The following is a 23,733-nucleotide window of genomic DNA, read 5'->3' as shown; positions in this document are numbered from 1 at the left end:
AATATATTTAATAATTTCATATGAAACGATTTTATGCATCTTAGATTCAAGGATATATTTTTAATTAAATGCTTGTAAATTCAAGCAAGATTTTATGGCTAACATAATTCACAAAATAAAAATAAAGACTTTAAAATGCTTTGATTTTGTTTCATTTTCATTTGATAACAAGTAGGGTATGGCAACAACATTGCAAAAAGCACCAAACCAAGCAGTGCTTTGGTAGCCTCCAGTGCATGTGAAATTTCCTGAAATTTAGACTGCAAAGCTAAATTATGCATGTTCAGGAACTGCTTCCTGCTGACCAGCCAAAACGAAAAGCTTATATCCTGTAATTTCTTGCTCGAATGGAAGTGGGAAATGTATGGTCATGGAACATTTTGTAGAAGACGATGCCCATTTCCGTCCCCAAAGTACTGGCAATACTCAAAATCGCAGAACAGGGGCTCGAGAGTATTCGTTCCAAATGCAACCATTGCCTCTTCATTCTAAAAATTTTACTGTGTGATTAACGGCAGCATTTATCGGTGGTCCTTTCTTTTTCGAAAACATTTTGCAATCTATACAGTCAATATACATGGTATGAATCACTTTTGCGCAACGAGCACTGCAACAGTGCGAACGTGTGCATAGTATAATTTTTAAGCAGGTTAGCGCTGCTCCAATGAAGCTGAATGTTCTTAGACTTCGAGGTTGAAACGAAATTTGTTTGGCCGCTACGATCACTTGACGTGAACCTCGGCGACTTCTGGCTATGCTGTGGGATTACCTAAACAATATTATGTACAGGAGTCCGACTGTAAACTTAGGGAATTGTAAACACCCATTACGCAACACATTCACAAAGTCATTGATGAAGCATTCCGATCTGTTGTGGAAGCTGCTGCTTTGCGCTTTAGCTCATCTGAGAAAATTGTGGACACCATATTGAACATTTCTAAGGTTTTGGCTCATGGACAGTTAAAAACAGATTTTTTTCCTATACGCTGTGGCATCACCTCGTAGTATTAGATGAAATTTGAAGTACTGTCAAAACAACATGACAAGTCTTTTAACTAACATCTTATGATGAGGGAAGCATCATCTATTAGTCAACTTCTGAACTTATTTTTCTATCTGAAAACGAATTTCCATTGCTCACGAATACGCAAATGAAATTCAGATTCAGCGTAGCTCCAAAATATAGGTAAAAATTGGATTCAGATTCATATGCCTGGAAAACAGTTTATATATATATATATATATATATATATATATATATATATATATATATATATATATATATATATATATATATATATATATATATATATATATATATATATATATATATATATATATTCAGTGCAAAAGTTTATATATATACACATAAACTTTTGCACTGAAAGTAGATAACTCTACTCAAAGATAAAAACATTGTAATATTCAATAAAGTTTTGTTGTTATTCATTTGCTGAAGCTACATGGTAAGATGCACTAGTGCAATAGCTACATGGTAAGTTTGGCTCGATTTAGTTATATTAACGTCCTGTTTTTTAAAGCAACACTGGAACCATTTGGGGACGGCCCTCGTAATTCTGAACCGCAGTCAGATAACGAGAACAACACCTGAACTCGCATCCTCCTCTCCAAACTTCCACACCACAACAGCGGGAGGACGTTTGTTCTCGGCGGATTTAACGTACACCAGACCCGCTTACACGACGGTTGTACGGTGGAATCGGGTTTCGCACCTGAAACCCTCCAGTCCCGAAACTGAGACCTTACTACCAGGTCTTTCGAGACAACTACATGGTAAGCTCTCGCCTTCGAGAGCGAAGTGTTGCGGATGTGAAACTTTGTAGATATTTTTCTCGTATACTCATGAGTACAAGTATTATTCCTGCACTTATCCTTGAAAAAATATCTGTCTTGACAACAAGTCTTTACTATATTCTAATCATATGTGCTCTTATGTTTGGCTGAATACTCCGTATAATAATCCATTTTGCTTGCCAACTAATTTATGTCCATCCTGCATAGTGGCAATAAGTTTTCCATAAAAGGTTAACATTTTACGTATGTTAATTGTTTAAAATACTCAAGACTGATATGCTCAGAGAATGCTTTCATCTAGTGAGAATCAGCCCTAGCTAGCTAGAAACAAGGGCGACCTGAACCCTTATTCATTTAACCTTAGATACCCTCTTATAAGCGAAATGCGTATCTCTTTTGTTGCAAGCTATCATTTATTTTAAATATATTGAATTCTCTGATATTTCTTTTTACTCTCTGATAGATAGGGAGTGAAGTCTTTGATCGTCCTTTCACATCCCGCCCACTATGTCTGTGGCGCTGACTATATTAACATACAATAAGCAGTTTGAATCCCAGCTATTAAATATCGGGTCACTTTCGCTGCACGTAAATGAAATCTGGTCAGGCGATGAATCACCCTTCCGTTGTCTGGGAACTCAAGTAGAATATTAAACAAAGAAGCTTCACGCAGTTTTACTCGGATATGTTGCAGCTAAAACTGACCACTTCGAGCAATTTCTTGAAAAACGTATTGGAATTTATACTAATGAATCCCCTGTAATATAAGGCAGGACCAGTAACGGTTCACCAATTCCCAAACGATTCCTTCAGCAAAAGCTGCTCTTTAGGCGTTGAATTACAAACAAATTTATAAACAATTTTTTCGAAATGACTTTTTTTTTCAAAAATTAAATACTTTTATTTTAATTATTTTATTTGTGCTAAACATTAATTTTATAATCCATTTTTATAAATATTATAAAATTTTGAAACAAATTTCTGTGTTCAAATTCAATACTAAATGACGCCACTCATATGGAATCAAAACTTAAGTAAATGAAACGATTTTATGATAATTAAACTCTGAAAACATTAGAACAGCGTATAGTCATAGAAAATACACAAATTCGCAAGACTTGAAAATAATAGCGCATAAAGAACCGAGATAAAAATTGACTACAAAATCCTAGCTTGACAAACCATTTAAATAAAAAGCATTATCAATTTATTAAAAACAAAAAAATTATGAGAAATTTCGAAGTAAAAAGAAGTGGCAAAAATTTGAAGGATATATAGAAATACTCAAAACAATCTGCAATTTTAATCGCATTTATAATATTTTCATATAATGCATTTTAACTTTCAATGAATACCCCTCCCAAGAACTTTTTGAATATCATTTACTGATTTTTTGAATATCATTTACCATTTCTTTAGAATATGATTTACTGTTGCATAAAAAAAATATTATTTTCCTACTTTATATTACCCTAATAAATTGATATCTAAAACTTTTTCATTTTTATGATTTTTCTGTTTTTAGCCTCTAATATATTTCATAATTCCTGGTTACAAATATCATGGAATTTGAAAATCAATACTCCTAAAATTAACTTCTAGATGACAGCCACTCATTTAAATCTCCTTTCAGCTAAATTAGTATTTAATTGAGAATTAGGAGATCAAAAAGTATGAAAGTATTTTACTATCATCTGAAACCAATAAATGTTTAAAATTTCAGAATTCAAGCACATTACTCTCACTAATTATCTTCGTAGTTTGAATGAGGAATTAGACAGTGAAACTGAATTACAGCAAAAGACAACGGGCAGTTTCAAATAGATTGCCTAGACAATTTTTTAATATCACTAAATTATTATGGAACCTGAATTCGTTAGGATGGTTTATGTACACAAAAAAGCGGAACAGCTGTAATCCTTTGAAATAACTCGACTTTGAGGTCAGTTACAATTTGATGTCTAAAAACACTTTGTTGAAGGAATCATGAACATTAAATGATGCATAAATGAAATTAGCTGAAAATAAACACAGTCAATAGTCCAGACAAATCAGCTGATCTCCAAAGACGGCTAGTAGATAAATAAGCTGAATAAAACACTAAACGATGTTTTGCATCGACTGATTAAAATTCCAAAATTCGTTTGAAAGAGATTCCAAGAGTGACTTCCGAATTCTAAAAGTTTGGAGATGAAATGATATTTTTTCGTCATCTATTAAAAAAGAAACACATTTTTTAAATAAAACTTCATTAAATTTTTTTTATCTCTCTCTCGGGTCAATAAAATAGGCGTATTTCTATACCAATACTAGGGAATGCAATAATTTCAGTATTTCAATGACTGAATCGTTCATCCGTAATAAAATTACAGCTATATAAGAACTCCATGACGCCTTATTACAGGTTAGAGTATCTGACATTTTCCGGGTATATATTGTTTCTTAGACATTAATCAAAGTCTTATTATAACAATAAAGATGATCTCAAGTGATGATATCGAATGAAAATGATTCTTCAAGACGATATGAATGACCATCATCAATTATCATCGTGGTACTTTTCGTCATGCAATATCGAACCAATAATTATATCTATAATTGAAAGGTCTTTTGCCCTTTTCCCTGAGGAAGAATATTTTTAAAATATGAAAATTTCGGCAAAATACGCTTTGTTTATATTTGATCTTACAATAAAATGCCAAAGTGCTAAACTTCATCAAATGGGAAATCAAAAACCAAGACTAATTGCACAAATGGAATATTGTGTACCAAATTTCATTTAATCAAACCCAAAGTAATTTTAGATATAATTGGTCAATTAAGATAAAGTACTGATCCAAAATTTACATTCTTTTCTTTTCTCTGTACTATGAAGGAAAACCCAAAGCTCACTGTATTGTGGAAGGATGCAAGTAGTTCGAGGAGCAATAGTCCACTTTTTTTTTTTTTAACATTTAAAATTGTATGTAGCTTGTATTAAAAAAAAAGTAATTCATTTCCTTTTAAAAAAACCTTCTAAAAGTTTTCACATACCTTCGTAAACCAGCGGCTATAGTCTCCTCTAAACTTTCTAGCATACTCTCTAGTAAAGGTCTTACCCACCCACCCCTCCTCCCCGCATAAAAGTGTGGACTTTGGGTAAGACAGATAATGGCTTGCATGGTATTGGCGTACAATACTCACGAAATTTAGATCTTTGGCGTGAATCTAGTATTTTTACTGAATTTATCGTGCTAGCATATATTTTTGGACACCTTTATTCCGACCGATTAAAATCAAAATATGACACTACCCTTCAAATGCATTTTTGTATTTATCGCATTTGCATGCTTGTGAAAATACAGATCTACAATTTTTTGATAGATTTGGTTTAAAACTTGATAAATATCTACATTTTATATGCTGAACTATGTACCAAATTTTATCTACCTATTTCTTTATATTTTGTAATTGAAGTCACTTATTCTTCATCAACCAGGCAGACAGAATCCTCTAAATGAATTTTGCACAAAATTGAAAGGAACATATATGATTTATGTCCATATACCAAATTTCACTCTTCTAGCTAAAAGCGCTTTTGAATTATCGAGTTCACAGACAGACAGAGAAGCATAATGTCAAACATGTGCTTTACAATTTTATGGAAGTCTGAAACGGTGAGATTCTCTAAAATCTCAAGCTCAAATTTTTTGACAATTACAATACCTTCCTTATACTTCGTATATTAGAAAGTAAATTTATTGCTACATTGCTTTTCATTTTTGACAGAGAAAACTAAAGTTAGATGCCAGGGCGTGGCGATCCGAAAGAATCAAATATTTATGGAATATTTTATTTACTTTGATGGATCGTAGAAGACGAAGATGGATTACAAAAAGAATATTGATAATTCCTTCCAATCGTTCGTATACTTCTTTTAATTTCGAGAACTCTTCCAAATATATCAGAATTTTTGGTAACCAAAATATATTTGACCTTTATAAAAATCCTAAAATATTAAATCTATTGCCTCTTTTACGAATAAAAGCTCTCAATTTGAATGAACCTTATTTCTCTCGAAACTCGCGCCTTCTTTATTGCGGATCTAAATAATGATTATTTACGTGATATTTTTGTTTGTTTTCAAGCTCGCCTCTTCTATTCTCACAGTTACACTTTAAAAGAAAGTTTTTTTTTCCACGCATTTCTCCTCGATCAGAGCATGCAATCACCAACTGAGGAGAGGGAGGGGAAGCCTCGACTATTATTAGTTAACCCAACAGAACGGAACAACGAGAAGGAAAAAAGACTTAATAGGCCTGGAAAATATAGACTAGACGTAGTTTCCGCTTCGAAGGTCTTCTTACTCTGAAAAATAAAACAAAAAGACATCACTTCATTGACAGCCGAAGACACATTTTTACCGGTATGTCGGCATCTATCAAGTTAAGGGTACCGTTCGAAACGTTGGTGTTCGTTGACCTTATGCGAATTTCCCTTGGGCAAGATACCGATTCCGGACTTCTTCTCAGGTGCGGAAGTTAAGAAAAGGCTTTCTTTTATTTTCTGTTTAATATTTTCATCCGATCACATGTGCTCCAGTGATACAGTCCATGGTGCCCAGAGCATCGTCCTTCAAGCCTGCTCTTCTGGTTTTTTTGCACTTCTGTACTCTAACTTCAAGGCTGCATACCTCAGAGATGGAAGTGGTGGTAAGGAGTACCTCGCTGGATTCTCATCACAATGGGATTGCCTAATTTTGTCTAAATGGAATGCGTTAGTGTGCTTTATTTTGGATACGCTTGGAGATTTTATTTATCTCACGTGCTTTGAGTAAGTTTGAATTCTTTGAAAATCCCTCTGTTTTCATTAATATTTTGATAATCGTTGTCAATGTTTCGGTTGAAAGTTGGCTATTTAGCTTGCTTAGTAATTTTTAATAAAATATAAAAAGTTTTTCTTTTTTTAGTTTAAGATTTGCAGGTTTGGGTCGGTAGTTGAAAATTAGCCTTTTAGGGTAAATAATCTCATAATTTTGCTTAATTAAATTGGAATTTGAGTGTTTAGATGACAGTTGAAGCATATCACTCAGCATGCATAATGATTTTCGATAAAATGCTAGTGGATTTGTTTATTTCTTAAAATAATTATTGTATTGGTTATTTTAAAATGTTTACTTCATTACATAACTATCTTATTTTAAATCAAGGGGATCATTTTATGATTGTTATTTTAAAAACCTTTATAAAAAAATATTATTTCTGTAATGATTATCGACTTTCTTTTCCACTGGTATAGGAAAAAATGCGACCAAGAATTTTCAGTGGAAAGGTGAAAAATTTTATAATTTAAAATATCCATTTTTTACAATATTTAGTTTCATAAATTTACCACAAGAACTAGTTGATAGTATATAAAGTGTTATTTTCTCCTTATCAAAGTGCAATTGTATATTTTTCTAGATTAAAATGTATGTAAATGTGTTTGTGTACTTTTTGATAATAATTTTTATCAGGCCTATCTTATCTTTTTATTTGACAACAAGTTGTTAACTGTAAAATACAGGCTTTCAGTTTTATATGACATACTTTGATAAAATATTAGAAAAATAAATTATATATGTTTTAAGGGCCTGTACTACAGAAAACGAAACTATTATTTAAAGTGAATCGTATTTTTGATATATGTATCAAAAATAAATTTATCAAATAATTGTAACAAGAATATCTATTTGGTGCAAAATAGGAATATTAAGTCAATACATTTTAATCGAAACGCTTAAATCTAATTTAATTTCTTATTTTTTGAAAGTTTTATGGATGATCTAGTAATAAGTACAGGCGAAAATAGGAAAATAAAAGTTTAACAAATATATATTTGAAAATCATTACACAAACTAGATGCTGATTTTTTTTAAAAAAATTCGTAATCACTGCCATTCAGAATATTCAATCCTGTTATGAAAGATACAATGACTTTGTCTGCTCGAAGTAAATTCTATTATGCATATATATACTGCACATATTATTAGTCTTTAGCGCAAATGAAAGGATCATATTATTAGTCTTTAGCGCAAATGAAAGGATCATGGTATCAATGATTCTTTGATGCCAAGATATCATGGTATCAAAGACTCTTTGATATCTTGGTAACACTGCAAGAATTTTGATACCATAGCATCGTGTTATCAAAGAAATTTTACGATGGTAACAAGATATTACTACTTGATAATTTTTAAATATAATTATTTAAATTTGCTTTATTTACATGTGTTTTAGAAAATGTTTTAATATAAAATGTATTAGTGTGAATATGAAACCCTCCATCTTTTTTCATATTTAGACAAGGGTCGCATTAAAAGGTATTCTATAGCTGTAATTGTAGTAATGATGTGAAGTTAAATTAAAATTAGCTATTTACTCAATATGTCCGTTATAACTACAACACTAATTCATGAGATATTTGAGAACTGTTTAACATTTCACTTTTATCTGATTAAATAAAACATTTATCAATTTCTCTCCGCTTTCTGAAAAACATCTGAGCACAGGATTAGATAAATTTTAAGATTTCTTATATGAAGGTCGTAAATTTTCCTAGTATTTAGCAATAAAAGGAAAGAATAGAATTTGCTTTTTAATCAGCTATATTAGCAATAAAAATAAAATGTTTTCAATAAACTGTAAAAGTTTTATAACGTGCAACAATATTACATAACGCATGTACGTACTGTTACTCGCTTATATATAATTTTATACTATTATGCATAGATGAACACACAGAAAAAGGAAAAATGCAAATAATTAAAGGATAATATTATATTAATATCACATTTTGGAAAAATCAAAGACTTCAACATGACAAACTTCTTAATTTTGAGCCGCGGCCAAAAGTTTATTCAATTATTTGAACTGCGTATCGCACAGCACCAACATGAAAGCATTTTTACAATATTAGATGCAGCTAAGACTATTTTCATGACCACGGCGAAATCTCAGGGAATTAGGTTTTGAATTTTGGATTTCCGAAGCCATCAAGTGGCCGTAGCCTACAAAAGAAAAAGAAATCATAAAACATTATATGAATTGCATTTTTTCCATGTTATTGAAATAAAATAAGTACATTAAAGAATAAATTCGTTTTACAAAAGTTTAAAAACTTATTGACTGAATTTTTAAGTAGTCAGTTCAACCATTTTCTTTTTTTTTAGATATTTAATAGATGAAAAAAATGTATTTCTAGTGAATTAATTTTTCTATTATTATTTTCAGGTCTTTCAAGTTTAGAAATTAAAATAATATCCCCATGGAGCCTGATTCACAGGATTTCAATATTGATGAGAGTCTCGAAATAAAAGGCGAGGAGGTGAGCCTGATAAATTTAGTAGTTTTTTCTATCTTAATGGATATTTTTATTTGTTTATAGGCTATTAAAATTAAAATATTAAAAAATTGCAATCATGATTTTATTAGACATTTTTGTTGAGGAAAATCATCGGTGCTATGTAAACAGTAACAGGAATGATTGTAAATACAGTATTTAGATAAATTGGAAAACTTAAGATTTTCAAAATAATTCATATTATATGTGTCAACCAATTTCTTTTTTAAATTAAACTAATTTTTTTAAAAATCCGATGCCATTAAATCAGGTATTTTATTAAATGCGTTATATTGATTTCAAAAATAATATTTATTTCTCACTGCGGTCTGAAAAATTGAGCATCGATATTCTTACATTAACAAATACGTATTTTTTCCTTCTTTATTAAATATATTGTCCGGATATTACTAAGAGTATCTACCGCAAAAGAAAAAGAAAAAATAGATTAATTTATTAACATTATTTTGAAATAAAATTGTTGTGTGTAGCGGAAAAAATAATAAGTCACATATGTTTCATATATTTCATTATTCATATGTTTCATTATTCATATATTTCATCATTTCATATATTTCATTATGTTTCATATATTTCATTATGTTTCACATATTTCATCATTTCATATATTTCATCATTTCATATATTTCTAATTTCATTGTACTTTTTCTTTCGATTTGGTCACTTTTATCCTATACTAACGATATGCATTAGACGATAGTTAGAAGAGTCAAATTAGATACTGGAGTATACAATTTTAACTTCAACTCTTTAAATATTGCTGTTACTTTGCATAAAATTGTGATAGTCTCTCTGTCATATCTTATTTTAATCTATTGTGCTGCTGGTAACTAATCATTTTAAAGCATTAGTTACACAAAAGTGTGTTGTCTGAAAAACGTAAACTATACAAAGAAATTGATATTGAGCCAAAAATAAGGAAGTAACCATTTCTTCAGAGAAATAAGGTCGTGAAATTACTTAATATACATCTCATTCTAGAAGACATTTTGCTTTTTTGGCATGCTAATGTCTAATATCATGTTACTATGGTGGTCACGTTGAAAAGATTGCACGTAATAAAAATTTACCTGTAGCTCTCTCCCAGAATTCTTTTTAGAGTAATCAATGAGAGAGAGTGTGTACAGTGAAACTGATTCATCTGTCAGACCTCAGCCAATAAACTGTTGTGTGTGAGAGCGTGACAACCTCAAAGTTGTCGAACGTGCAGCAGTAAGTTCTTTCCCGCATACAGATGCGCATTCTAGCCGACGCCAGCCTTATTCAACATGACCTGAACCAAATTAAAGATAGCGTAGACACTGATTTTGGTTTGAATAACTGCATTAAAAGCCATTATACAGTATGCAATACTAAAAGCTACTTCTTACAAATTCGAGACCATTGTACAGTTCTTTCATTTTTCAACAGACTAATGAGTCTACTAAAGATGCCACATCCTAAATTGTTAGTCATTTATAGCTATTTCTAACTGTTATTTTGTATACTTTTAGCATTATTAAGCAATTGAAGAAAACTGCTTTGAAAAATGTCAATGTCATGGACGCTTAATTGAATACTGTTTAATTCTTTACCCTGTATAGATTTCTTTCCATAGAACTCTATTTTAATAAAACGAAAATTCGTTTTGGTTTCTTCTACATGGCAACTATACAAATTTATTATGTTAGTATGAAAAAAAGAAAAAACTTTTTTTGTGTGAAGATCATTGCCACAAGAGCAGCACTTTTAGAAAATACCGAAAATCTAATTTTGAGAAAACCACAAAAAAGAAGAATAGATACAGCATTACCCATTTTTAAGTTCCTGTCTTTAAAGTTTTCCCATCGTTTATAACACTTTTTATTGATCCCCACAGGTAAAGTTTAAATAGTAATTAATCTAAATTGTTCTTTAGGATTTACATATTTTTCCGGTTAACATTACTAATCCCCCGTTCCCTTGATAACTGTAACAGTGGGAAAATACTATAATCATTTGTTATAACAGTATTTTATTTTCAAGTAACAAATAATATACATTTTACATTATATGTTTATATATTGCTTATTTGATATCTTTTTGATGTATGGAATTATTATTATGTTGGAGATTAAAACCATTAAATGCTTCGAAAATGGTTTTCGATTTTTGTTTATGATGTATAAACTTTTATTATCATGGGAATCTTTGAATGCGTATCATGGAAAAGAGGTAACTGAAACATTTTTATATAATTTCATTTAATTTGAATTGTTTCTCGTGTGTAAGCATGGAATTTTGTAATCGATATAGCACTTGTTTTCTGAAATGCAGAATTTTTTGAACATCGATGCATTTTTGTAATTATGTTTGACAGTTCTCTATTTTAATCCTTTCAAAAATTAATTATTAGTTAATATAGATGAATCTAATGGATTTTTGACTCTATCCACGAGGCGCCACCTGATAGCGAATTTGGAAAATATATTTTCATGCTTTCATAATATAAATTAAAGATTGCAAAGTCGAAAAAAATGCTGTATTTCTTAATACATTGATAAAATTGGTTTTTTAAAAAATTATTTAAATGTTGTTGAGATGAGTGTGTTGTTATGAAAAATTACAATTTAGTATTTACATCTATTATCAAATCTTATAGTTGTTTCAAATCTTGACATAGTTCTCAAATAGTATTGATCAATTTTCCCAACGCAGGGTATTTCAACTAATATTTATGTTTAAGTGTTTAATGTTAAATTCCTCTTAGCAGAATCGAAGAAATTTATTTTTCGAAAAAAATACTTTAACGAAAAATGTGCTTTAATAGTTTTCAATGCGTCAAGCATGTTTCTTGTATATGATTTGATAAATTTTCTTGAATATATTTGAAAAATATTCAATTATTTCATCATGAAAATAATATAACATCGATACAGAAAATCAATTTTATATTCAATAATGTTTCTGAAGAGTAGTGGAATTTCTTTATTGTAACTCCCTATGCAGCAAAATTCCCGCTGTAATGAGGATAAAACTTCTTTGCTTTCATTCTCTCACATTAATAAATATCATTCAGCATGACAATTTTTTTAAACATTCTTTTTATGTATTCTTAAAAATTTTTTGTTGTTATTGTACTGTAAAAGCAAGTGTACCTCTATGAATCAAAAGGTACTATTATCCCTCTCCCCTCGGTTGTTATAATAAAGATGTGGGGTTGAGTTATCTCCATATCGATAACAGGTATACCCTTTCGAGAGTGGTGGACTTGCGGGATGCACCGGAATGGGGATACGTTTGTGTTGATTTCAGTCCTTGATTATGCTGTCGTGGCAACCTAATGTCGTTTCTCCCTAGATTTTTTGACAGCACGATAAATAACTCCGTTTGTGTTTGAATTGAATTCATTAATTATCCCGGAGTAACCATAACTGTGCTGGTTTTTGATTCTTTGTCTCTATTTAAACCTATAAGTCAATTTTATAAATAGTTTAATATAAAGATAATTAGATTTGATTTTAAAAGATGATATTCTTAAAATATAACTTACCACGCTTTTATTTTAACGTGTAAAGGCAGTTCTGCAATGTTTTCCTTAAAAAATTATCAAGTTCTGTTTGTAGATTCCAACTATAGTGATAGTCATTGGCAAAGTGAATAGACATCCCAAATCTATTGGAAGAATACCGATTTCTAGAGACTGATCCACGGCTGAACCTTCTCTTTTCATCGATATCTAAAATATCCTGAATCTAAATGACATTCGCCATTTACTCTTGATGTTTATTTGATGAGAAACTATCATTGAAATATTATAATATCCGCCTTTTTATTCACTAAAATAATTATTGCTCCAAAAATGAAACATTGGGTCAACGTTTCATTTAATTCCCCGAATTGTCTTTCGATTTTAATGAAAAAATCATAGTATAACTGCAAAATATTTGTAATATATATAAGTAATGTAAAATTATAGTTATTACATTATTTTGCTAATAAAAGTTTCATTTCTAATTTTTAATATAGAAACTGCTGAATATTACATTTATACATAATCCCTAGAAAGCTTTTGTTGCAGAAAAGTATCAAATGGATATAAATTAATCTTGTATGCCTTTTATACTTAAAGTTTCGAAATGCTTTACCAAAAAAAAAATAGAATGGAACTGAATTAGAAACAAGGAAAATAAATTTTTGATAATACGAAATGCTTCCTAAGTTAATGGAAGATCAACAAATCAATTTCAGTTCAATAATTTAAATGCATCTCATTCACATTTTTTTTATTTTCGTATTCATATTTTATAATTAAATTTTCAAAGCTCTGTTAATCCTATTTCTCGTTAAATTTTAATTAAAAAAAATATTAATTTGTTTTTTGGCGTCGGGCTTTTTACTCTTACTCATTACTTCTTTTCAGATATTTTTTTTGCCAACTTTTTTTCAAGGAAATATAGTTTTTCTTTTTTCCTCAATACCTATAAGCGCCCTTCAATAAAAAGAAAGAATTTTATGATGATCTTTTCAACGCTGTGATTAAGGGCAGGGTTAGCACACTTTTCCACTTCGTGAAATGTGAAGATACAAAATCTTAACAATTCATTGTTGCATGTTTTATAAAGACATCAGTCACATTGTCAATACATGGAAGGGAGAAAAACGAAATAAAAATGGTCTGAACAATTTGACCTTGCTCACGCACGGAGCCTTAAAAACACAAACCTCACACAAGAAGCAATAGAAAACAGCAGTGTAACGGCAGTTTCTCAGTCCTTTCCTCCTTGACTGTCTGGCTCATCATCTGCTAAACAGTCGTGTACTGTTTTTCCATTGTCTCTTTTCGAATCCATCCGACAAAGCAGGATGTTATGCTAGTCACGACCTTCAACCACATGGAAGCAAAGTCACACAAGACTCCCCCATCTTGTCAGAAGGAGAGATGAAATGATTTCATTCACGAACCACAATTATTTAATTTTGTTGTGTCCAGAAATGTCGCAACTCTACCGTTTCTTCGCGCTTCCTCTGAAAAAAGAGAAAATTGAGCTGTGATAAACTGTTGAATTGCTCGACTGTCAGTATTTATCAGCTGCCCTACCGATTGTCAGTAATTAACGAGATGGTAGAGTCTGAATTTAGTAAAAAAGATTAAAACATTAAAATTGTTTTATAGCTTTTTGTCTTAAAATATATGCTTATATGCCATTAAAATAACATTAAAACATTTACTATTTAATTAAGTGAACAGTTAATGAGTTCAGATTAATAAGTATGTGTTTAATGATTTTTTTTCAAAACGATTGGTTTTTTTTTTTTTTCAAATTTAAATGCATTTATAATGCTTCATGCATCATAATTTTTGAAATAATTCTATAAATTTTATTAAAAAAAGGCTTCTATACATGTTAAAATCAATCTGTTGCATTTAAGTTTCAATATTTTTTAAAACAGTTAAAAGTTAATTTTGGTTATAGACAGAAAATTCAGCACGATTACATTGAAATATTTCCAGAATATTAACTTTTAAAATGAAACAGCAAAATAATACACAGTTTTGCTACTTTTTAATATTATAATGATGGGAAATTTAGCAAAAAATTAAAAACTAGAGAATTTGAAAAAAAATATTAATTTTTTTAAATTAGAATTTTTTTAATAATGTAGTTAAAAAAATGTAGTGTAAATAAAATACGTCCACCATCTATTCAAGTACTTATTTACTTAATGTTTAATATCAGTTCATAATATAACCTGGCATTCTAAAAAATCTAGGACAACTTCAATTTTCGGCATTTTGTCGCGAACTGAATAAATGAACTACATTATCAGTTTTTTACTCATAAATAAATTTTTCATATTAAAAATTTTAAAAAAGATTATTCGTTGGATCTAATTTTTTTTTAATGCGCTGTTATATTGTATTATATATTTTATATAGTCAACCTGTTTTATTGAGTGATGGATCTCAGAATCTTCATTCTTTTGATTATTTTTAGAATCAAAGCATAATGATCTGACGCGCCATATCGACCGGGATTTTCCCGCTTTAAGTCCCGGTCCTGCGAAATACGTTTCCAAAATGCTAGTCGGAAGAGAGAATTTGATTTCGTGTGACGTCTTCGTCATCCGTCAGTAGCTCAAAGTAACGACGTAGTCCCTAGTTAGCTGTTATTGCTTCTAAACAGGATGTTAGTGTAAAGGAAATAAATTCAGCTCCACTTATCTAATAACTTTACAAATTGCATTCTAATAGATTCTATGCTGTTGTAAAACTTGGAAAATTTTCATACGCTACATTGGTACGGCTTTAGAAATTTATTCTTTGATGAAATTGCAAATGAAGTCATCGGATTATTTAATAAAAGTGTTTACCTTGCATACTTCAATACAATTTAATAAGTTTTCTAATTATTTTTTCATATTGATTTTTCATTGATCTCCGCTATTTTCCTCTCTAATCGAAGAAGTTAGATTTGCAAATAGAATTTTTTATAAAAATATACTATATATATTCAGAGTAATGAATACAAATTTTAAAACAGTTCGAAATTTCCGATAAATAAATTCAAATTATTTATAGATAAATTCAATTACGAGTGATTGTAAACATTATTTCAACATATTAAAATGTAATTTTAAAAAAATGACCCCTCAGTTTTTATTAAAATTGAAATAGGATTTAATCTTATTGATTTATTCTATCCTTTTTTTTACAAATTATGTCATACTTGACAATCAACGAATGTATTGTTTAATATAATAGAATTCTCATGAGCCTTTTTCTAAGCTCAAGTAATTCAAAATCAAACAGTTTGCATAAAAATATGTTACGTTCAGAAAACTGAGTGTAAGAATACTTGAGCCACTTCGACTCACCCGAAAGTATACGGTTAAACTGAATGATCGGAAAGCCGCGACAAAAGCAGACAAGAACTAAGATTGAGTCCTAAAGGCTATCACCGGCAAATGTACAGTTCCACCCATAGAAGGCACGTTCCATCATCGGCAGGAGGTGGCTGAGCTCTACATCATTATTCTTAACCACTAGGATGACGAAAACCAACTACCCTACCGGAAGCTTCTCAACCCCATTTTTAAAGTGCCTCCCCATGTGGGACGTTTATCTTTACTTCATAAATTCAGGACAAAAAATTCGCTAGATTTCTTATATTCATGACTTTCAGATACGTTAATATAATTATTAAATTAACGTCCATTTTGAAACTATCTGAGGATTATTTTGAGGAACTTCTAAAATCTAGTTATAGACCTGATGAATAAAACGATATTTTTTCTGACAATTCTAAGCTTCAATGTGAATGATTTTCATTGACGAGGGCATATTCAATCTGCACCATAGCCATATACACTTTGAATATTCGGAAAAAATATATTAACTATCTTTATACGCCAAAACCAAAACCCTGCCACCAAGTTACCAAAGCCCATCTTCTTATTTCTTCTTTTAAGAAGTATAAAAAGCGAAAGCATTGTATTCTTCCAAAACTTAGATATCGAGATTTTGATGCAACTTCATGATTTAGATTTATTCAAGATCGAAAAAACATTTTTTTTTAAATCATACATATATTTCCATCTGTTTCTCACTCTATAAATTAGAAAATTCAAAACGGCAGAAAAATAAATTGTTAATCTAATGTATTGTAATTGTTAATCTTTAGTGTGTTGTCTAGAAAGTAAGCTTGGCGATTACTGCCAAAACTCTCACACTTAAAAACTATCTGACTGCCACTGAGAACGCATGTGAATATGATAATTAAACAAATAGCAGCAAGATTGATAAAGTTTGACATATGGTTTTATTACTTTGTTTGTAGATATATGTCAAAATATGGAGCAACTAGGCCAATACTTGATTGTCTGTTATTCTAGCCATTCGCATGTATGCAACGCGATTAAAAAAAAAAAATACATAAATGAAATTTGTTATATGATCTTGGTATAAAAATTGCATGACTGTATCAAAATTTGAACTCATTCAGCCGAAGACAAGATTTCCAAAACAAATATTAGTATTTTTTTAATTATATACGAAACTAAGCACAAACAGTGCAATATGATTTAAGTATAATAGTAGGACGAGAGTATACGTTCCAAATGGTTTTTATGTATGCGTGAACACTTTGTAAATGTGAGTAAACTGTAGGAAAGAAAGAGAAATTACATATATATAAAAAGCAATGTTAGAAGCATAAGACTTTTTTTTCTTGACTAACTCTTCTAAGAGCAAAAAAGAGTTGTCTCAACTTTTAATCAACAAACACATATTTAAAATTTTTTCTCAGTTTAAATTCTAAAGATGACCTTTATTATATTATATATGAAACAGAAAGTTAGGAAAATTTTATGTAAGTTAATCAAATTTGTTTTATAATTTCACTCAACAAAATGTAGAATCACTAAGCTATCCTTCCATGCAATAATGAATGCATCTATTATTGTCCGTTTTTGTTTTATCACAAAGAAAAGACTATAATATTTTGCAAAATTCAAGGAAGTGGGACTTGAAAAACTCGAAAAGTTTCTTCAAAGTAACTACAATATGGTTCGGTAAGGAAGTTTGCAATTAAAGTAACAAGCGAAGCATAGATAAGTGTATGGAACATTTTTTGTCTTTTTCATAGGAAATGCATTCATAACTTCTGTTATGAAAATATTAGAAGAATGCAGCAAATTGAAATTTTATAAAAAAGAAACACAAAAAAAGGATACGGATGAATCAGTGAGATTCGTTAAAATGTCGTTAGAGCTAGTCATTAATAATGAAAGTTTCTTCGGACTGAGAATAACAATAATTTTTATTTTTGTTATGCTGCTAGATTTTCGTGCTGTAAAAATTAATCAAATAATAAAGTTTTGTTTTAATCTCTCTTGAAGTAAGAATGAATAAAGCAAGCATGAGAAAATAAATAAAGCAAGCACATACTTTTATATGCAAGTTCTTCTTTCAGCTGCATTTATTCATCTGCTATCATAATAAATGCATCCTCGCCAAATCTGCTAAAGATTTGTCGTGTTTACAACAAAATGCCTTTTATGTCAGATTTGGGGAAATATTTTATTGATGCAAATACTTTTACGGATTACCTATATTTATTACCAAATTTATATGATTTGGAATTATTGTATTCTCTCACAAAATAGCATTAATAATAATAATTAAGTATATTATATTGTCATAAAATGTTATGTTCTGAACAAATAATGCAGAATAATATAACTAATAGATAAATAAATTAGTTTGAAGTACCTTTAACTCTACTGTTTCTTTAATGGTTTTCACTTACTAATTTGAAAACAGTTAACAGTCTCTATAGGGAACCGCGGTCCATTGTTCAAAAACAATGGGGAGATACCACATTTTTAAACAAAAATCTTGACTGATTCATATTGAGTGAAACTTGCGATATTAGGTTTCTATATCCGCAATCCTCCAACTTAAAGAACTTCAACAAATATATATAATGTAAACATATAATTTTTAAATAAGAAAGCAGTTTCGAAGACAGTGAAGAGACTTTCGATTTTTTGACGTCGTTTTATTTCATACTGGGAAGGCACACATTATGTACAAGCAGAAGCGACGAGCACACACTCAACACAGAAAGACACAGAGCGAAATGAAGTAAAACTCATAAAAATTTTATCCCTGTGAATATATACTGTGAGATATCAATAGTTATTTCTAACACATGTCAATCACAAGCAAGGGGAACACAGTGATCTTTTAGTGGAATTTGTTTATATCAGCAATATTTTATCCTTTCACTGGGAGTGGAACGTGGGAATGTGTCGGTCTTCAGCCGATTCAGCAATTTTACAAAGCTTCTGTTGAATTAATTAGAAAGAAAAGGTGGAATGGGATCAGGAAATAAGAGAATATTTTAGAATAAAGTTAATATGGGCTAAATTGAGCTAAAAATAAAGAAATTAATTTAGTTTAAATAATATTTTAAAACATCATTACTTATATATAACAGTGCACAGTCGTCTGTAAGAATTAAAAACATATCTTTCCCATTTGATCTGCGTCGTTATCGGAAACATAAATCTCAACTTCTGTTTTGAAATCAAAAAATATTGGCCAGGTTTTTGTTTTAATGCGTAAATACTGATTATTTATGTGTGAATTAAGAAAGTTAAGCATTACTAAAAATTGGTTATCGGATCATAAACTTTTTATTCTATTTACATGTTTGATGCTAGATTATAGCAAATGCCAATGAGCTAAAGTCGGCAATTTTTATTATTTTATATTTATGTTGATTCATTATATTCTAATTTCAAGACCAGTCAGAAGTTATTTCTAATTTTTCTTTTAGAATTTCTCTTTAAATTTTGTATTTGGCAGCGCATTATTTTGTTATTGGATAACTAATTGTTTCAATTCAATTTTAGTGGTTATTTTTTATTTGAGATCTTTATGAACTTCATGTGAGAAAGCAAAAGTTATCAAGATTGAGAACGAGACACAGACAAAGTGGGCGAGACACAGACAAATAACATTTAATCAGGTCAAATGACATTTAATCAAGATATTGTTGACTGAATAACAGCCCATCTAAACGGGCACATCTTCTAGTACATGAAGATTATTCTTAACATTGTTAATTTATTTCACATTCTATTAATTACTTGTGGAGAGAATCTAACAGTATTTTCAGTACTGTTAATATTATAATCATGTTGTGAAAAATTTTCAATCGTAAAAAATATGATTATATGATTTAACGATGAGGGAAAGGGTTCATTTCAAATAAGATACGCACATTTTGCAGATATGTTCAGAAATAAGTTTTGGAATGCTCGAAACTCTTTATTGTTGTAAGAGCAGCCCGTGCATAGGCACTCTTTTACTACATCATCCAACCCACACAAATGTTTCCGTATATAATCCCTAATTTATTTAATTTTGCCCAAAATATTTTAATTTTTTCAATAATCTAACGCACTTTCAATTTTGCAGTTTTCAGTTTTCTGAGTAACACATAGAAGAAAAAAAAACATTATAATTCTCCTCGCAGAGAGAAGACAGCTTTTGCAAGGATTGAAATTTCACTCAGATTCAATTTTCTTCTGCTGTTCATGCGCAGTAACATTGTATTGTTTTTCCATTCATTGTTTGAAAGGAGAAAAAGCAGATGAAAAGTGCTGTCCTAGAGTCAATAAATGGTGTTTGAAATCTTTTCCTATTAAGAAGAAATTTTGAAAATTTAAAATTTAACAAAATAAAAAAAAGAAATTTAATAATAAAAAATTATTTTAAAAATATTGTAATATAATTTTTTTCCAGTAAATAAATTCGAAAATAATTTTCTTACATATTTATTTAATTTAATCTTATACTTTATGACATTTTTAATACTTAGTCACAATTCCTTATTCGTGCACAATATAGCGCAATTTCTGTTAAGCTTCGAAGCTCAATGAAAAGAATTGAGTCTGCACTTGGATCTCTTTTTTTTAGCCGTGTGGGCCCAAAATTGAATACGAATTTACACTGATATTAAGTTACAAATTCATTTACCTATATTATTAATAGCGTGGAATTAACGCCAAAAATTCGGTATAGATCAGCAGTTCAGATACTAGAATTATATTTCAAATTTCATTCATCTTGCTTGTTGGGATTTAAGTTATCATTTTCATATCTGAGCAGACAGATGGTTTGACAGACTTCCTGCTGAAGAATTTGGTCATTGATAGATATCAATAATTTTGGTGTAAAAACCAGATACCAAATGTCTTTCTTTTAGTATGTTACGTTTTTTTCTGTCGTATACATATACTACATACTGACCAGCCGACGTATTTGAATTTTTTTCTGATTCAGTGAAGTTTAAAACGAAGATTCATTACAATAAATCGATGTAATTTTGTAACGATTTTAATACATTATTTTTCTGCAATTTAGCACATAATAAATTTAAAATATCACATTTCCAAAGTATCCCTTCAAAGCGGTATGCAAATCTAACAGATCAAATCAAATATTTTAATAAAGACATGTGCTAAATTGAAACATGTTTCTTAGCTTAAGAGTTTTTGAAAATGGGACCCATTATAGCACGCATGTTTCAGATACACTTAATTTGTTTACACATTTGCTACATAACATTAAATCTAATAACATAAAAGGAAACATACATAAAGGAAATAACATTAGAAAAACATATAATAAAATTATAACTGTCTAGCAAAAAACATATTTGTGATAAATGATAATTTAATCTTCACTTTATTTTTTATTTGCTATTGGGAAGAGCTAATTTCTTCACATGTTTTAACAGACATTTGTTCATCTAAATTTCATCTTATATCATTATAATTTCACATCAATTAACACGAACTAAACCACGGTTCTTGCGCCATAAATCCTCTCAAACCAATGATTAAAAAATTTGATCTGTGCAGGCGAGAAGCAGTAGGCGCGCACTGAGATCTCCTGGCTGAAAAGGGGTCAAAATGAAGATTTTTCTTAAAATATTTCTATTATTTCTATAAATAATATTCCATTACATTTCAGTAGTTAGTATCGAATTAACTTTCTTTTTGAACTAGCTTTATGATTCATTAAATTCTATGTAGAAAATAATGGTGACTTATTCGATAGTAATCCTCATATTAAAGATGGCAACATTTATTTTTCGAACAACGAATCCGTAATTTAATACGATGCTTACACACGTGTACTTAAAATATAAAGACAAAATTTCTGAATTCCAAATATTTTAATTATAAACAAATATTAATTAAACTGAAAATAAGATTTACTATTCTTAGAAATATAATTAAAATTATTGGAAGTATTTAGAAAATTGAATATAATATTTCAAACAACACCTTTTCCAACAAAATTAGTATTTCAGCGGAATTCAAAGATATTTAGTGCCTGAGGTTTCTTAATGAAAAAATAATGAATTTTTGAAATAATTTTAAACTTTTTTATATCTCTCAGAGTAACAGGGGAATATTTTCTCTAAAAAAGATTTTCAAAGAAATGCAGATGGAAAAGTAACTGAAAACAAATATAAAGATTGTTGATTAATCAGATAAATTAATATGAGAATACTTCGTATAACAAAACAAAGCCAATGAAAAAAAAAAGATTGAAAGGTATTCTAATCTAAAATATGAAAATGTAAACAATTTAATTAACATGAGTTTCATTTTTGTATTTCATTTGAGACTCATCTTACCACAATCAGAATTTAAATTTTAAAAAAAACAAAAAAATGGATAAATACATTAATTTTATCTCTATTTTTCATCTAAACATTATTTCTTAATAAATAAATTTGTCCAAAGTTAATTTAACAATATTATCAATTATTCTTCCTAATTTATTTTTTCAACAACGATTAATTTGTTTAGAGCTAAATTAATTAAGCTTAGTGTTTGTATTTCATTTTTAATAATTCTCTGGGTGGCACTGTTTAATTTTAACATCACAAATATCTTGCTTATAATCAACAATTTTCCTACCCTAATTAAAAGGGCATTAGTCAAAGATGCATATATGAAGATGCGTTTAAATTTCTTAATATAAAGACAATACTTTTTCCATTTAACTGACACCACATTTTAATGAACGTCCCATTTACTAAGGAGGAACCTGTATTAAAAATACCTGAACGTTTTGCCTTACACTTCCAAATTCATTCAAAATTGATATATCAAAAATCAAATTTATCATCGTAATAAATTTTTATGTAATAATAAAAGCCACATTTTTTAACTCTGCTTACATGAAGATTTATTTGAAAAAAAACATAAGAAAGAGAAGGGAAAATAATGAATGAAAAGGAAATGAATGACAAAACATATTTCTTATGAATTAGCGTCGTGTTGGAAATGCGTGAAAGCAAGTTGGAGCATTTTTCTCACAGAATTTCCCAGTTCGGATACGTATCATTAATTCCGCAAATAAAGTAAGTATATACTGCACAATCCACACTTGTTGCACATACCTACCACAGCTTCCCTTACCTTCCATAAATGCATCTTATGCTGAAAACAATGCAAGGTCAAACGATAACCTTTTTATTACTATTCATGGATTCAACTTTCTGCTATTTGCAATCATTTTTACGCTGCGTAAGTTGTGAAACTAAAACTAGCGAAAAAACATGAAAAACACTCACTAGTTGGCAGTTATGACAATCGTTTGTAAAGTATTGAAAGTGTTTTGTTTTGCAACCAAAATGCTTGAAAACGTCTAGATATTTTTATGCCTATTCTTATGTAATATGTGCTTTCTTTTATAGAATCGCTTTTAAATCCCAAACGCTCTGACAAGAGTTAGATTTTCAAATGAATTTTCATAATGCGATGAACTGCTATTTAGAACAAGTGATTTTGAATTGATATTTTGTTATTTTACACAGTATATATAATTTGAATACTAATCCTCTTTTAACCCTTTCAGCGGCTGCGTCTTCTATATTAAAAATAAAATTCGCTCGGATTTCCAAGATACGCTATTATAATGTATAAACTTTTAAGAAGCTAATTATTAAAATTGATTGTAATTGAGTAAATCTGATGTAACTGGGA

The 23,733-nt window shown here is 29.4% G+C and overlaps 1 protein-coding gene and 1 long non-coding RNA gene across 2 annotated transcripts in view; one reads left to right on the top strand and one right to left on the bottom strand.

Moving 5' to 3' along the window:
* Positions 1–6,521: 6,521 nt before the first annotated feature.
* The window catches only part of LOC129960605 (uncharacterized), a 238,245-nt gene continuing 221,033 nt past the window's right edge, over positions 6,522–23,733 (top strand). Inside the window, exons 1-2 of the mRNA XM_056074115.1 lie at positions 6,522–6,627; positions 9,066–9,159. Coding sequence (XP_055930090.1) covers positions 9,100–9,159 — 60 coding nt within the window. The 5' untranslated portion in view covers positions 6,522–6,627; positions 9,066–9,099. The remainder of the gene's footprint in view (positions 6,628–9,065; positions 9,160–23,733) is intronic.
* LOC129960607 (uncharacterized) lies at positions 13,748–18,136 on the bottom strand. Its single transcript, XR_008783636.1, has 2 exons — positions 18,104–18,136; positions 13,748–14,181 (listed from the first exon to the last, which is right to left on the bottom strand). It is a non-coding gene; the product is annotated as an uncharacterized LOC129960607 (long non-coding RNA).

The sequence above is a fragment of the Argiope bruennichi genome, chromosome X2 (assembly GCF_947563725.1).
Source record: "Argiope bruennichi chromosome X2, qqArgBrue1.1, whole genome shotgun sequence".
In the NCBI taxonomy this organism is placed as follows: Eukaryota; Metazoa; Arthropoda; class Arachnida; order Araneae; family Araneidae; genus Argiope; species Argiope bruennichi.
This window is presented reverse-complemented; position numbering and strand designations above follow the sequence as displayed.